We start from the raw sequence: 14,775 nt of genomic DNA on the forward strand, positions 1-14,775 counted from the left end.
GCTGACCTTTGAGTAATCATGAGTAGATATACTCGATAATTCAGACTAGGAATATTCTTTTATGATTAGATCAAAATCTAAAATCTAACCCCTGTTTAACATGGTCACCCCATGTTCTGCTGAGGTTTATTGATGGTGTTTAGACTGTGCACCCTGGGGTACTGCTGCCAAGTAACCAATGTCTGTGTGTTGACCCTTAAAACACGTAGAGAGTGTCTAATCCCTGAATGGTTTATTCAACTTTATTATAAGGCCTTAGTATATGATGCAGAGAATACACCTATGACATTGAGCGTTTAAATGTCAATTGGGACTGGAGCACTTACTGTACCATCCACTAGCACAACAAGAAAAATATGGCACCAGGTGTACCCTATGTCGACTGACATAAGTAGCTTTAACCCTGCTGCCCAGACCTGCCCAAATCACTCTTTTGACAGGTAGGAAAACCTGATTTTAAATATTAGGTATATCACCGCTTAGCGCACCTTCCAGAAAGAGAAGGGTGTTTAGAGCTTTCACTCGCAGAAGCCTAAGCTTGTATTCTCCTGGTAGCAAAGATTACTCTCTTCCTTATTAACATTCTAATGCAGCTCACTTAGGGCCGGATGTAGCTCGGTCGGTAACGGCCGAAAATCGGTATTTTCGGCCGTTACCGACCGAGATTCACAAAATGGTATGTAGGGCCACATATTTTACAGATTCGGTAAATTTACCGATCCGTAAATTTACTGAATCTGTAAAATACCGAATCGGTATTTTACCATGAAGTCCAACTTCATGGTAAAATACCGAATCCGGTGTGCATGCACATGTGTGCATGCACACCTGTGCCATATGACAGGCAGACCTGCCCTTAGGGCAGGTATGCCTGCCACATGGCCCCAAATATTTTTTGGGGGTGCTAGAGGGTGTCAAAGTGACACCCCCCGCACCCTTGTCAAAATCGGTATTTACCGATTCGGTAAATACCGACCGGTAATGCCCCATTCATTCCTATGGGCTTCGAAGCCCATGGGAATGAATGAGGCATTACCGGTCGGTATTTACCGAATCGGTAAATACAGATATTTACCGATTCGGTAAAAGGAACATCTGGATGTTCCTACATATCCACCCCTTAGATTTACCGATTTTTAATTACCGAATCGGTAGAATTCGGTAATTAAAAATCGGTACATCTATTTTACCTACATCTGGGCCTTAATGTATTCATTCTTTGTAAGATGTTATTGTTATGCCGAAGCACTCAAGAACAAGACTGTAATCTCAGAAAGGAGTTAAAACAGCCAGGTTCTGAGGAGTTTCTTTATTTGTGCCAAGTCTGGACAGGATCATAGGAACAAGGCTAATTTGTTCCAATGAAAGGGTGGCAGATATGAAAAGGATTTGCCACCGCATCTTTCAGTAAGAATGCCGTGGGGCGAAGTAATGATTGCCCTGTGTTGGAGTATAGTACTGTAACTTGTTCCGCAAATGGAGGGGCCCATTTCAAAAAGTGATTTTGAACAAGACAGAGGGGTTTGAAAAGGAAGCACTTTTTTTTTTATATCGGAAGCCAGTGCAGAGATGTAAGGGTCTAAGAGTGAGTTCAGATGGAGAGCGAGGTGGCAGATTGTAAATCCGGTGTGTATTTTTTTATTAGCAAATAATGCTTAGTTTTCAGCAACCAAAAGGGCATTTTCATAATCCTGTTGATTTATAATAAGTGCCTGAGGTATGGATTTTCTGGATTACAGAGACAGTCATTGGAAAGCTCTCCTGAGAAGCTGCATAATTCTGAAACAGGACCCAAAGATGGATTTGTCCTGATCTTTCAAGGAGAGGGCGTCTCCTATCAGTATGCCCAGATTTGGTAGGGGCTGGGACCAGTTCCAGAGGCCATGAAGCATTAGACCAGAAAGAGGAAGCCTTTCCTAAAAACACAATTTCAGTTTTTCATACATCAAGCTGGAGGCAATTGAACAACATCCAGAGAGCTATTTTTTCCCATACCTTCCCTGAAACTGATCTTGGTAGATTCAAGATTTTCCCCCATGGTTGTAATAGCTTATGTTTCATCTGCATATGATGTAACTTCGACCCCAAGATCTTATCACTTGAGCTAGAGGGTGCAACATAGATATTAAACAGGGTAGGGCTCAAAGATGAGCCTAGGGGACCCCCTGTCCAGGGCCATGATTTAAGAAGTAAAGGGGTCCAACTTGACTTTATGGGTAAGATCTTTTTGAATTTTTTTAGCCAACCCAGGGCGTTTCCACAAACACCAATCTCCATCAGTCTTTGGACTAACATTGAATGTGAGATGGTGTTGAAGGCTGCATATAGGTCCAACAGAACCAACATAGCTGGTGGCTAGCGTCCAGAGAGAGCCTAATGGTATTAAGAACCTCCACTAATGCTGTTTCTGGACTAAGAGACGCCCGAAAGCCAGACAAGGAAGATTCTAGCAAAGAGTGGTATTCCAAGAAAGACATCAGCTGTTTTGTCGACAGAATCTTTCTAAAGAAAGGAAGCAGTGATATTGGTCTATAATTAGAGAGTTTGAGAGGATCTGCCTAGAAATTATTTAAAATAGGTCTCACCTGCACTGCATTCCATTATGTGGGAATAGTTTTGATTGTTTCAACGGACCTGTGATCATGGGAAGAGGTACTGGAGCCAAGAATACCATGATATGAGGAGGAGCAATGTCCTCTGGTGCAACCAATTTAATCAATTTTATCAGGACCAGGATTATTATTATTGTTATTATTAATATTGTGGCTTGTAGTGTGCAATGGTTACTGCATTACGGAGTGTCCTTGTGTTAAATTCCATTTGAGGCTAAACTCATACTTGTAGAAAAAGTGGATGGTGTAAAACCAGGGAGAAGATTTTTCATTAACAGCCAAGTTTTATGCTGTTTCCTAAAGGCTGATTCTGATGACTCCAGTCTTAGGTGCAAAGGTAGAGAATTCCACCGCTTGGCTGCCAGGTGCATAAAGGAGATGCTCCCAAAGCGTTTTCTGTTGAATTTTGGAATGCAAACCAATCCATTTCCAGCTGATCTCAGACAACCTGTGGGGTGGTAGGTGCGTATCATAGGGCGGATATATTTTGGGCCCTGGCCCTGCAATTTTCTATGGAGATAGCACAAGGCTGTAAAGGAGACCCTCTCCTCAATAGGGAGCCAGTGGAGGGTTTCCAGGGCACTACCTGTTGGTGAAAAGCTAGGCATACTTAACAGCATCCAAGCTGCTGCTTTTTGCACCCGTTGGAGCATATATATGCTCCTCTTCGATGACCCTAGATTGAGAAAATTGCAATAATCTAATTTAAAAGTCACCAGAGCCTGGACCGCTTTTTTTTAGCTGCGTTCGGGAAGAGCCTTAGAATTATTTTCGGTACAAAAGGGGGTGGTGATGGACGGAGCATCTGAATCAATCAAACACTCACACCCAGTCAAAAGATCTGGGTTTAATCCATCACCGTTCTTTAGCCCACTCTGCGACCCCAGTTCAGACATGGCTATATGTAAATCAGTTCGACCCTGTGCCTCATGGGAACAGTCCAGCCCGAACTGCCAAGCCATGTCTTCCCTGGACTGGAAACAAGCTTCCGAGGACCGGTTTCTGGCATTCCAGCCATCTTCAGCCCGGCTTGCTTGAATCCAGTGGCAAAGTGAGCAAGGGACTCACGTCTGAGCATACCCTGCCACACTTATGGCGGCCAAAAGCAGTACAAAAGGGGGTGGTGATGGACGGAGCATCTGAATCAATCAAACACTCACACCCAGTCAAAAGATCTGGGTTTAATCCCTTTTGTACCGCTTTTGGCCACCATAAGTGTGGCAGGGTATGCTCAGACGTGAGTCCCTTGCTCACTTTGCCACTGGATTCAAGCAAGCCGGGCTGAAGACGGCTGGAATGCCAGAAACCGGTCCTCGGAAGCTTGTTTCCGGTCCAGGGAAGACATGGCTTGGCAGTTCGGGCTGGACTGTTCCCATGAGACACAGGGTAAGACTGATTTGCATATAGCCATGTCTGAACTGGGGTGGCAGAGAGGGCTAAAGAACGGTGATGGATTAAACCCAGTCTTTTGACTGGGTGTGAGTGTTTGATTGATTCAGATGCTCCGTCCATCACCACCCCCTTTTGTACCGCTTTTGGCCGCCATAAGTGTGGCAGGGTATGCTCAGACGTGAGTCCCTTGCTCACTTTGCCACTGGATTCAAGCAAGCCAGGCTGAAGACGGCTGGAATGCCAGAAACCGGTCCTCGGAAGCTTGTTTTCGGTCCAGGGAAGACATGGCTTGGCAGTTCGGGCTGGACTGTTCCCATGAGGCACAGGGTCAGACTGATTTGCATATAGCCATGTCTGAACTGGGGTGGCAGAGTGGGCTAAAGATCGGTGATGGATTAAACCCAGATCTTTTGACTGGGTGTGAGTGTTTGATTGATTCAGATGCTCCGTCATTCACCACCCCCCTTTGTACCGCTTTTGGCCGCCATAAGTGTGGCAGGGTATGCTCAGACGTGAGTCCCTTGCTCACTTTGCCACTGGATTCAAGCAAGCCGGGCTGAAGACGGCTGGAATGCCAGAAACCGGTCCTTGGAAGCTTGTTTCCGGTCCAGGGAAGACATGGCTTGGCAGTTCAGGCTGGACTGTTCCCATGAGGCACAGGGTCAGACTGATTTGCATATAGCCATGTCTGAACTGGGGTGGCAGAGGGGGCTAAAAAACGGTGATGGATTAAACCTAGATCTTTTGACTGGGTGTGAGTGTTTGATTGATTCAGATGCTCCGTCCATCACCACCCCCTTTTGTACCGCTTTTGGCCGCCATAAGTGTGGCAGGGTATGCTCAGACGTGAGTCCCTTGCTCACTTTGCCACTGGATTCAAGCAAGCCGGGCTGAAGACGGCTTGAATGCCAGAAACTGGTCTTCAGAAGCTTGTTTCCGGTCCAGGGAAGACATGGCTTGGCTGTTCGGGCTGGACTGTTCCCATGAGGCACAGGGTCAGACTGATTTGCATATAGCCATGTCTGAACTGGGGTGGCAGAGTGGGCTAAAGAACGGTGATGGATTAAACCCAGATCTTTTGACTGGGTGTGAGTGTTTGATTGATTCAGATGCTCCGTCCATCACCACCCCCTTTTGTACCGTTAGAATTATTTTCAGCATTTTTAGAATTCCGAAACAGGTACCTGTAAGAGCGGAGATCTGGTCAGAAAAGAAAGGTGTGGAGTCAATCCAGACTCCAAGGTTTTTAACTTTGTTACTCGGAGAAGGTGAAAACCCTGACTACTAGGCCATCAACTCGATGACCAGATGGAAGGTTGTTTTACTACCACTAATATATCTGTTTTACTGGCATTTAGCTTGAGGGAACTGCGTTGCATCCAGTTTGCCATGTCCGCTGGGCAGAGCTCAAAATACTCTGCCGCTTTAAGTTGTCCTGGGCCAAGGTGAGGATCAGCTGTGTGTCATCTGCATATGACACCTTCTACACCCCATGTTTGTCCAACAGGTCTGTCAGCGGTCACATATACAGGTTGAAGAGGGTCGGGCCAAAGCTGAGCCCTGAGGCATCCCCTATTTCAGATGTTGAGTGGATGACAAATAGGGTTAAAGAGTAGTTTAAAAAGTGCAATTAAAACTTGCCAGCCAACCGAGAACCCTGACTCCTATCCCTGCATGATGTCGTCTATCAAGTAGCAACCCAAGAGAGACTTTATCAAATGCGGCGCTCAGGTAAAGCATGACTAGAGCCATCATTTGACCTTCATCAGCAATTTTATGTATTGATTCTGACGCAAGAAGAAGCTCAGATTATTGAAACAAGCAATAAATAGAGGAGTCTAATGCCCTTTCACCTAGATTTGATCCAGTGAAACCCTGTTTACTGTTCAGGAGAAGTAACTGACAAATCAAAATATCAGATTATATTGGAAAAAAATATATTCAAGCAAGCTGAATTATTACACTGCTATGAAACAACAATTTTTTACAATACTGACTAGTGTGCATTTATAATGGAAAAAACATGCATTTGAATAACTATATATATGAAATGCAATGGGGGGTACGTAAATAGATACATCTACATATCTATCATGGCATCACTGATCACATTTATAATGACATGTTTGATGACATAGCAAACAGAATGAGATGATGGACTGAGCACTGAAACTGTTCAGACACTCATCCCCAGCCACAGATCTGGGTTGAATCCATCATCAATATTTAGCTCTCGTCACCACCCCAGAGCAGACCCAGCTAAATGCAAAGTAGTCCTAACCCTGTGCCTCATGGGAACAGTCCAGACCAGACTGCCAAGCTAGGTCTTTCCTGGACCTGAAGCAAGCATCCTGGGACCGGTTTCGTGGTAACACCCCTCATCAGCCAGGCTAGCTTAAATCCAGTGGCAAAGTGAGCAAGGAACCTACATCTGGGCATACCCTGCCAATTTAAGGCGAACAAAGCAAACACAAGGAGTTGATATACGGAGCGCTGAAACTTTTCATACACTCACCCCCAGTCACAGATCTGGGTTGAATCCATCATAGTAATTTAGCTCACTTCGCCACCCCAGATCATGTTTGATGACATCCCAGATGGCATAATCCAATGACCATGACTGTTTGCAATATGCATCTGACATTAAAAGGAATTTAGTGAGCTAAATCTAAAGGAAAATGTCTATAGCTTCTGTACTGTTAATGAGTGTAAGTTTTTGCACAATTATTGACCTCCTGCGGGGGCTTGCATGAGTGGAGGGTGTGGGCTCTCTCCAAGAGTTGTCCACAGGACAAAGGCTGTGCATAGTAGAGCCTTAACCACCTAACAGAGTGTGTAGGTGGTGGGTTCTCTGTGAAAAGTTGTGCATATGGCAATGGCTGTGCATTGTAGAGGATTGGGGACCTGATGGGGCTTGGCCTTCTGTACACATGACGGAGGCAATGTGTAATAGGTGCTTAGCCACCTAATGGTTCTTAGGTTCAAGAGGGAATGGGCCCTTTGTGAAGAGCCCCAACCAGAGTAATGGCTATACATTTTAGGGGTTTAACCACATAATGGGGCTTGGGTGTCTGAAGGTAGTGTCCTCTCCAAATAGAGTTTTGGAAAGGATGAACGCTTTGTGTAGTAGAAGCTCGGATACCCTATGGGCTTGGGTGTCTGGCGGTAGTGGATTACCTGTGAAAATGTGTGCACATTGCAAAAGATGTGCAGAGAAGGGGCTTGGCCACCTACAGGGTCTAGGTGGAGTGGACTATGGTCTAATTATTTTTTGTAAGCACATATGTTTATGTTATTTATGCTTTACACAATTCTGCACTGGTAAGTACTTCTTTTCATATTTCAAAGACTGCACTGGTTTCCAGTAACTTGAACATTCATATGTTGGATGACACTATTAGTGATGTAATCAGTGATGTCATCAATTATGTCATTTAGGATGTCATCAGTGGTGTCGTTTGAGATGCCATTAGTGATGTTATCAATGATGTAATTGAACATATGTGAGGTCATAAGCAGTGCATGGTGGGGACACAATTTGTAGTTAGTTCAATAATCTAGAGCTGGTGAATTTCATTTTTTTCCTAGATTAAAATTGCATTTATAACTGACATTTTTAACCAAACTATTACCTCACCTTTATCCTTTGTTTTTTTCCTGTGAATTTCTATATTTTTTCAGTGTGAAATAAGATACTATTACTAACCCTAATATTACATATTACATTAACCTTTTGTTCTTCCAGTGAGGTTCTAGGGTTTTGTTTTAATGTAAAGGAACACATTATTACCATAACTAACCTAAATATACCATCCCTTTAACGTTTGTTTTTTTTCAGTGAATTTCTAGGTTATAATTTAATGCAGAGTAACATAATATTATTATACCAATCTGTACGTAGTAGGCCCTTGGCTAGGAATGGAGGCTTGAGTATGTGGAGGAAGTGGAGCCTGTGGTCATCTGCACAGTAGTAGTGCATCTGCAGAGTAGTGGCTTGCCCACCAAATTGACCTTGGGTGTCTGGAGGAAACTGGCGTTTAAACTGCAGCTGTAATTATGCTCCTCAAACTACCTTTCACCTTAGCTCCTGTCTGCATGCACTGAGACACCAGAAGTCACCTGTCATAGCTTGTTACATCTGTGCAGCTGCATCATTTCCTTATTCTAGGTGACTAGAAATGCCACGTCTTGACTCTAATAAGGAAATTTACAAAGGTATTTTATACAGGGACTACGGGCTCCTGTGTATTGGATTTCCATTCATCATGAAGATTATTTTCAACAATGTTAAAAACTCTAGTTGTTTGAACCGATTACCACTGTGAGAATAACATGTAGTGCCTTCAAATGTATTTTGCACCTCTGACTCTTATTTTCGACTACTAACTCTGTTGGATTGATATTTTTAAAACTGATATTTAATACACTTTGGGGACTGTTTATAGAAGTATTTATAGTACAGAAAGTAATACTGCAGTTGTACAACCACCCATTGTCACAAATGGTAGTCACAAATCTACAGATAGAGATTTTGGCCTCCATCTCTAATATCTCAAACCAACTCCAGTAACACTTCCACCACCTAGGCAAAAGTACAAAATAATGAATTTAAAAGTTTAAAGTTAACTATTTTTCAGTAGATTTTAAGGCTCCAGCCCTAGTAGATATTTCTTAAGGTTTTTTCTTATTTTAGCAGTTATTTAAAAAATATATATATATACATTTTTCTTTTTTAAATATTTTAAATGTAACATGTCTTTAAATACATGTATTTTAATTGTATTTGTTGATTATTATTTTTATAATGTAGAAGTAAAATAATACACATCTTATAACCATGCTTCAAACACATTCAACACACCTGATACTGCAAGACAGAGAGGATATAATGCAACAAACGTAAATCTAATAAAAGTATTACATTTAAAATTTGAATTTGCCAAAATAAATAATGAAATATAAATATGTTAGAAGTAATGTAATACATATATTGCACTTCAACCTCACACACATTCAACACAGCTATACTGCAAGGTGGAAGGGATTTAACAGACAGAGCATTCTCACACCCATCAACACCTGAAATGCATTACAACATGTGTACTTCAAATAAGGTTGTTCGTAGGCAGACAGTGTAGTTCCCTGTAGTGATAAAAAATCAATGTAACTACAGCTTCTGTCGCCATAGTGAAATTACCCTTCCTTTTAAGTGGGATACCCTGCATCGGATTCTATAACCGATGTTTTGCATCCTGTTAGAGAGGTAGTCTTAGGGGAAGAGAAGTTAGGTTACAGTGTTGCATTTTGACTTTTTAAATGCTTAATGTATGTGAGTTTTGTGAATTTTGGGCCCGGTTAGCATTGCACTCCCCAAACAGGTGTAAAGATTCTTGTAGTAACTTTTTGGTTGCAAAGTTGGTCATAGGAGACTTCACAGCTTCATTTGAGGGGGCGAAGACTGGTCAGTCTAAACTTAAGTGGATATTTCAGCACAGAATTGAAGTACAGCATCCCTGCAGGGATCTCCACTCGGTCATATATGTACATCTACGTGTGTGGAGATCTCAGCATGTAGGTGTATCTTTTACTATTGGCCGCTATATTTCTGTTAGAAGATATTTTGATTGCAATATTTTGTTACCATACCGCTGCGGGTCCATCAGCTGCATCTCACGTTTCAAGGAACGTCAGGACTCAGACATGGTGTCTTCCTGTTGCAGCATAAATATCCCACTCAGAAAAGGGTGGCAGGTTCTTCTCTTAAAAGGACTCTTCTCTAACGCTTTGTGAATTTGGGGGTACTAAGCACTGCATATGTTTGACATTTACACTTTGCATAAGTTTACTACCACCCTTTTTTATTATTTTCTGAATGAGTCCTCTGGCCTCAAAAGGTGCTTTTAGGGAAGAGGGTATTCTCACAAAAAGCAAGACTCAGACCACAGAATATTTTATCAGTTGCACACAATAATGTTGCCACAATCTAATTTGCTTCAGTTGTAAAATTTCAAGTGTCTTTGAGAAATCTTTCAACACTAGAAGGCAAAGCTTAACAGCACTTAATGTTAAGTTGGTAAAATTAAGCCTAATGTCTTCAAATTACATTATCCATTTTTATGTATTTCCTTCACCAATTTCTTTGAAATTTCAAACTGTGAAGCTGTCTTCTCTTTCATTTCTATAGTGATGTGCAATTGCATGGATATTCTTATTTTGAAGTCTACACCATATGTTTCAATTCCTATGATGTTTGTTAATTGACATTTCAAAAAACAAATAGTGTTTGATATTTGATTTATTCCATTGTTTAGCATAATTAGCAGGGGGTTTCAAAATTACCATGCTCAATGTTATTCATGTGTTCCATATGAAAGGAATGAAAGACTGCTCTGACTATACCCGGATATCAATCTGTTATGTGCCTGATGGTCACAGAAAACTGTAGTTATTCTTTTCCACCATAGGCAGAAGTGGTGCCTACATGGGTAAAATCCAATGTTTTGGACGGAAACATGCACTTCTGCCTATGGTTTGACCTGTGTGTCCAAAGCTTGAACCACTTCTACCTGCTTCATCCTGTGCCTTGTGTTTAGGGAAACTCACACTAACTCGTTCTAGTCCTTAACATATTTTTGTGTGCGAACAAAATGTGGAAAGCCGTGATTCTTCTGCAATTGCCTGTTAAGGATGTGAGATACACTTTCAACATTGCTGGCATTTACAATGAAAGTGATAATATGGTGCTCACCTTCATGGAAGAGCCATTGTAAAGAACTAACTTTTTGAGTCAATCCTTTACCTTCACAATAGAACATGGTCTTACTTGTGCTGTAACATTTCTGCATGCACAGTTGCTGCTTCTTGAGGAATATGCAAGAGCACGAAAGAATTAACATGAATTATTTTTTTTACAGATCAGCTATTTTTCAACAAGTCCATTCCTGAGTGACCGGCAACACTTTCCTTCCTTCTTCCGGACCATCCCAAGTGATGACTACCAGGCCCAAGGGTTGGCACAGCTGGTGATACACTTTGGATGGACATGGGTGGGTATTGTGGCTACAGACAATGACTATGGCCAACAGGGTGTTCAAATATTGCAGCAAGAACTTGTCAAGACCGGAGCCTGCGTTGCTTTCACAGAGTACATTATGAACATTTATTCTGAGAAGAATGCACAGCTCATTGTTAAAGTCATCAGCAGGACATCAGCCAATGCCATCATTTTATTCTCCAGTGATAACCTCTTGATTCCTCTCATGAATGAGCTTGTGAGGCAAAATATGACTGGGAAGACCTGGATTGCCAGTGAAGCCTGGTCAACATCTCCTCTGCTATCAGTTGAAAGGTACTCAGGTATCTTGAGTGGGAGCATTGGGTTTGCAATTCACAGTGGTGATATACCTGGGTTCCAGGAGCATTTTACAAGTATTCATCCTTCCATGTCGCCAGAAGATATTTTCATGAAAGAATTCTGGGAAAACAACTTTAACTGTAAGTGGCAGGATGAAGGACTTCCCCAAATCCCATGGAATTACAGTACAAAGTATTGTTTGGAGAATGAACAAATGGACATAAGTAAAAGCTTCTACGGTGACCTCTTTGTTCCAAGAGTCACATACAATATCTACAGTGCTGTATATGCTCTAGCATTGGCCCTGCATGATTTGCATTCCTGCAGGACTGGGCAAGGCCCTTTCTATCATGGCACCTGTGCAGATATTTTGGCATTCCAACCATGGCAGGTGGGAAAACTTTATTAGATTTTCTTTTCATTTCCTTACAAATATGTTGCTGTGCCTTAGGAAGAATGGGGCTTCCTGCTGTGGTAGGCTGATATGGAAAAAAGTGTGAAAAGGACACAAAAGGGATAGCACTAAGAATTGAATGCATTTACTGAATTAAATGTGAAGAGAGATACTCCTCAGATTACCTTTTAGAAAATCCCTTATTGCAAAATCTTATACAGAGAATGGAGCAAAGCAAAGGTTTCCCTCATTGGTGGTTTAGCTCCACACTCCAGCAGAATTGCACCACCCATTCAAATGAAATGTTTGTTTTCATCTCACTGTGACCTTCTCAATAAACAAACAAGCACCACTCCACTTCATGGCAAAGATGGCACATATTCTATACTTGCTGGAGGCTGACTTGGTTCTGGAGAGTGTTTTAAGTTTAATGATCTAGGAGAACAGGTTGGGTTTTGATTCACACTTAGAATTGTATCTCTGTAGATCATGACAGGTTGTTTTTCATAGAAGGGTTTTAAGTGGCATCATAGATACCAGGGGAAATATTAAATGTTCTGTACATATACTTACGTAAAATGCTACATACTCCTCCTCTGGTCCTATGTATACCTGTATACCTGAATAACTTTCTTTTTTCCTGCAGTTGCATTTTTAGATACCTTATTCTGGGTATGTTGAAATAACTTACCTAATTATGCCTACTACTCTTTTCTGGGGTATAGGCCATCAACCAGGATTCTAGAGATATCCTTGTCCTGGGCCTTTCTTTAAATCAGACTCCAGGTGTATCCCATCTCCTTAAAGTTAGCCTTGAGGCTTTGGTGCCAGAAATGTCTTGGCCTTCCTCTTTTCCTTTTTCATTTGAGGGATCCATGAGAGGGTTTGATTGGTGATGTGTGATGCAGGCTTGAGGAGGGTGTGAACTATTCAGCACCAGCATCATACTATGATTTCTTCATGAGCAGGGAATTGAAATGTCTGCTGCCATAGGTCATTGTTACTGATGATGTTTGGCCAGCGGATTTGGAAGATTCTTCTTAGACATGTGTTGATGAATATCTGGAATTGATGGAGGTGCTCTCTGTTGTCTTTGCCACACAGAATATCCGGTACTTGTTGCAGTACCCCCAAGTTTTTTCCTAGTACTTGATGCATCTTTCACTGAGGTTTACTGGGTTGCTGCTAACCAGTCTCCTAGAACCAGTGATCTTTCCCTAAAACTGTACTACAATTGACACACTTTCAGCTCTCAATGTAAGTCCCTAGTAAATGCTACCCCTGGTATATAGGGAATTGGGACTGAAGAGGATCCTCTAGGGCTGCAGCACAAATTGTACCACCCTAGGGACCCCTCACCAAGAACATGCAAACTGCCATTGCAGGCTGCATGTCTTGGTGCATACATAAGAGAAGAGTCGACATTGAACACATCCCTGTGTGCCATGCTCACAAACACTGCATGGGATATAGGTAAGTAATCCCTACTGTAAGCCGTCCTGCCCTAAGGCAGCGTGCACTATATCACATGTGTTGTCATATCTGCCTGAGCAGATATGACCCTGCAATATCTAAGTCCATTCTTGGATATTGTAAGTGTGCAGGGAAGCCATAGTGAGTACATGAACTAAACACCTATTTCTATTTCTATTTATGGGGTTTTGTAAAGCGCTTGGTGACGCACAGCGGCGTGTCCCCGCGCTGAGGAGCTGATGCTTACTGGAAACTACCGGAGCAGAATAACTTACTGGGTGAATAGTACAGTTTTGAGCTTAGCTCTGAAAAGTGATTCTGATGGTTCTAGGAGCAACACCATGGGTAGTTTGTTCCATCTAGATGCAGCCAGGTACCTAAGGGATCTGCCGCCCATCCATGCTTTGGACACCTTGGGAATGGACAGGAGCCCCGTGCCGGAAGATCTAAGGGAGCGGGACGGCTCGTAAGGTGTCAGTAGTCCTTTCAGAGGGAGGGGAGACCTCCCATTGATAATCCGATGGCAAGTACATAGTGCTTTAAAATCTACCCTGCTTCTAACCGGAAGCCAGTGCAGGGACCGGAGAGCCGCTGTAGAGGCAGCTCTTCTGGGTAGTCTGAGCACTAGTCGGGCAGCAGCGTTCAGTAAGACCTGTAAGCGGCTCGGATTCTTCTCCAAAATCCCTAAATAGAGAAGGTTGCCATAGACCATCTTAGATGTGACTAGTGCATGCACCAGGGTTTGACGGGCTTTAATCGGTAAGAACTTCAATACCTTCCTGAGGCTTTTGAGTGTCCCGAAGCATGATCCAACCACCCGATTAATCTGAGGGTCAAAGGTCAAGTCGGTATCAAACCAGATCCCCAGGTTCTTTGCTTTTTGGCAAGGGGTAGGTGTTGGACCTAGGCATGGCGGCCACCATGCCGACGTCCACGCCGCCTGGTCTCCCCCCATGACCAGCACCTCGGTCTTGCCTCCATTGAGCTTGAGGCAATTGGCGGACATCCAGGCAGCTAGGTCTTGCATGCATGCTCTGAAGATGTCCGCCGAGAGACCGGGCGCACGCGACAGGGAGATGACCAGCTGCGTGTCGTCGACGTATGACACCATGCGGAGGCCGTGACTCTCTACTATGGTGGCAACCGGGGCAACATAAAGATTGAAGAGAGTTGGACTCAGGGACGAGCCCTGCGGCACCCCCTGGTCCAAAGAAACTCGCTCCGAGTAGTAGTCACCTTGCCTCACTTGGAGGCCTCGGCCAGCTAGAAATGAGTGGATCCATTTCAACGCTGCCCCTCTCACCCCTCCTTTGCTCAGACACTGTAGCAAGATGGAATGTGCTACAGTGTCGAACGCAGCGCTGAGGTCTAAGAGAATTAAGGCCATGTTTTGGCCCTCGTCAGCACCCTGCCTGAGGGTTTCAGTAGCCCTGAGAAGGGCAGACTCCGTGGAGTGACGAGGCCGAAACCCGAATTGGGTAGGATGAAGAAGGTTGTTCTCCTCCACAAATTTCATTAGCTGTTTGTTTACCACCTTCTCCGCTACCTTA

At 43.1% G+C, this 14,775-nt stretch overlaps 1 protein-coding gene across 1 annotated transcript in view; it reads left to right on the forward strand.

Moving 5' to 3' along the window:
* The window catches only part of LOC147678518 (extracellular calcium-sensing receptor-like), a 46,801-nt gene extending 35,034 nt beyond the window's left edge, over window positions 1-11,767 (forward strand). Inside the window, exon 3 of the mRNA XM_086945664.1 lies at window positions 10,919-11,767. Coding sequence (XP_086801790.1) covers window positions 10,919-11,767 — 849 coding nt within the window. The remainder of the gene's footprint in view (window positions 1-10,918) is intronic.
* The last annotated feature ends 3,008 nt before the right edge of the window (window positions 11,768-14,775 follow it).

This window comes from Lissotriton vulgaris, chromosome 12, assembly GCF_964263255.1.
Source record: "Lissotriton vulgaris chromosome 12, aLisVul1.2, whole genome shotgun sequence".
Lineage (NCBI taxonomy): Eukaryota > Metazoa > Chordata > Amphibia > Caudata > Salamandridae > Lissotriton > Lissotriton vulgaris.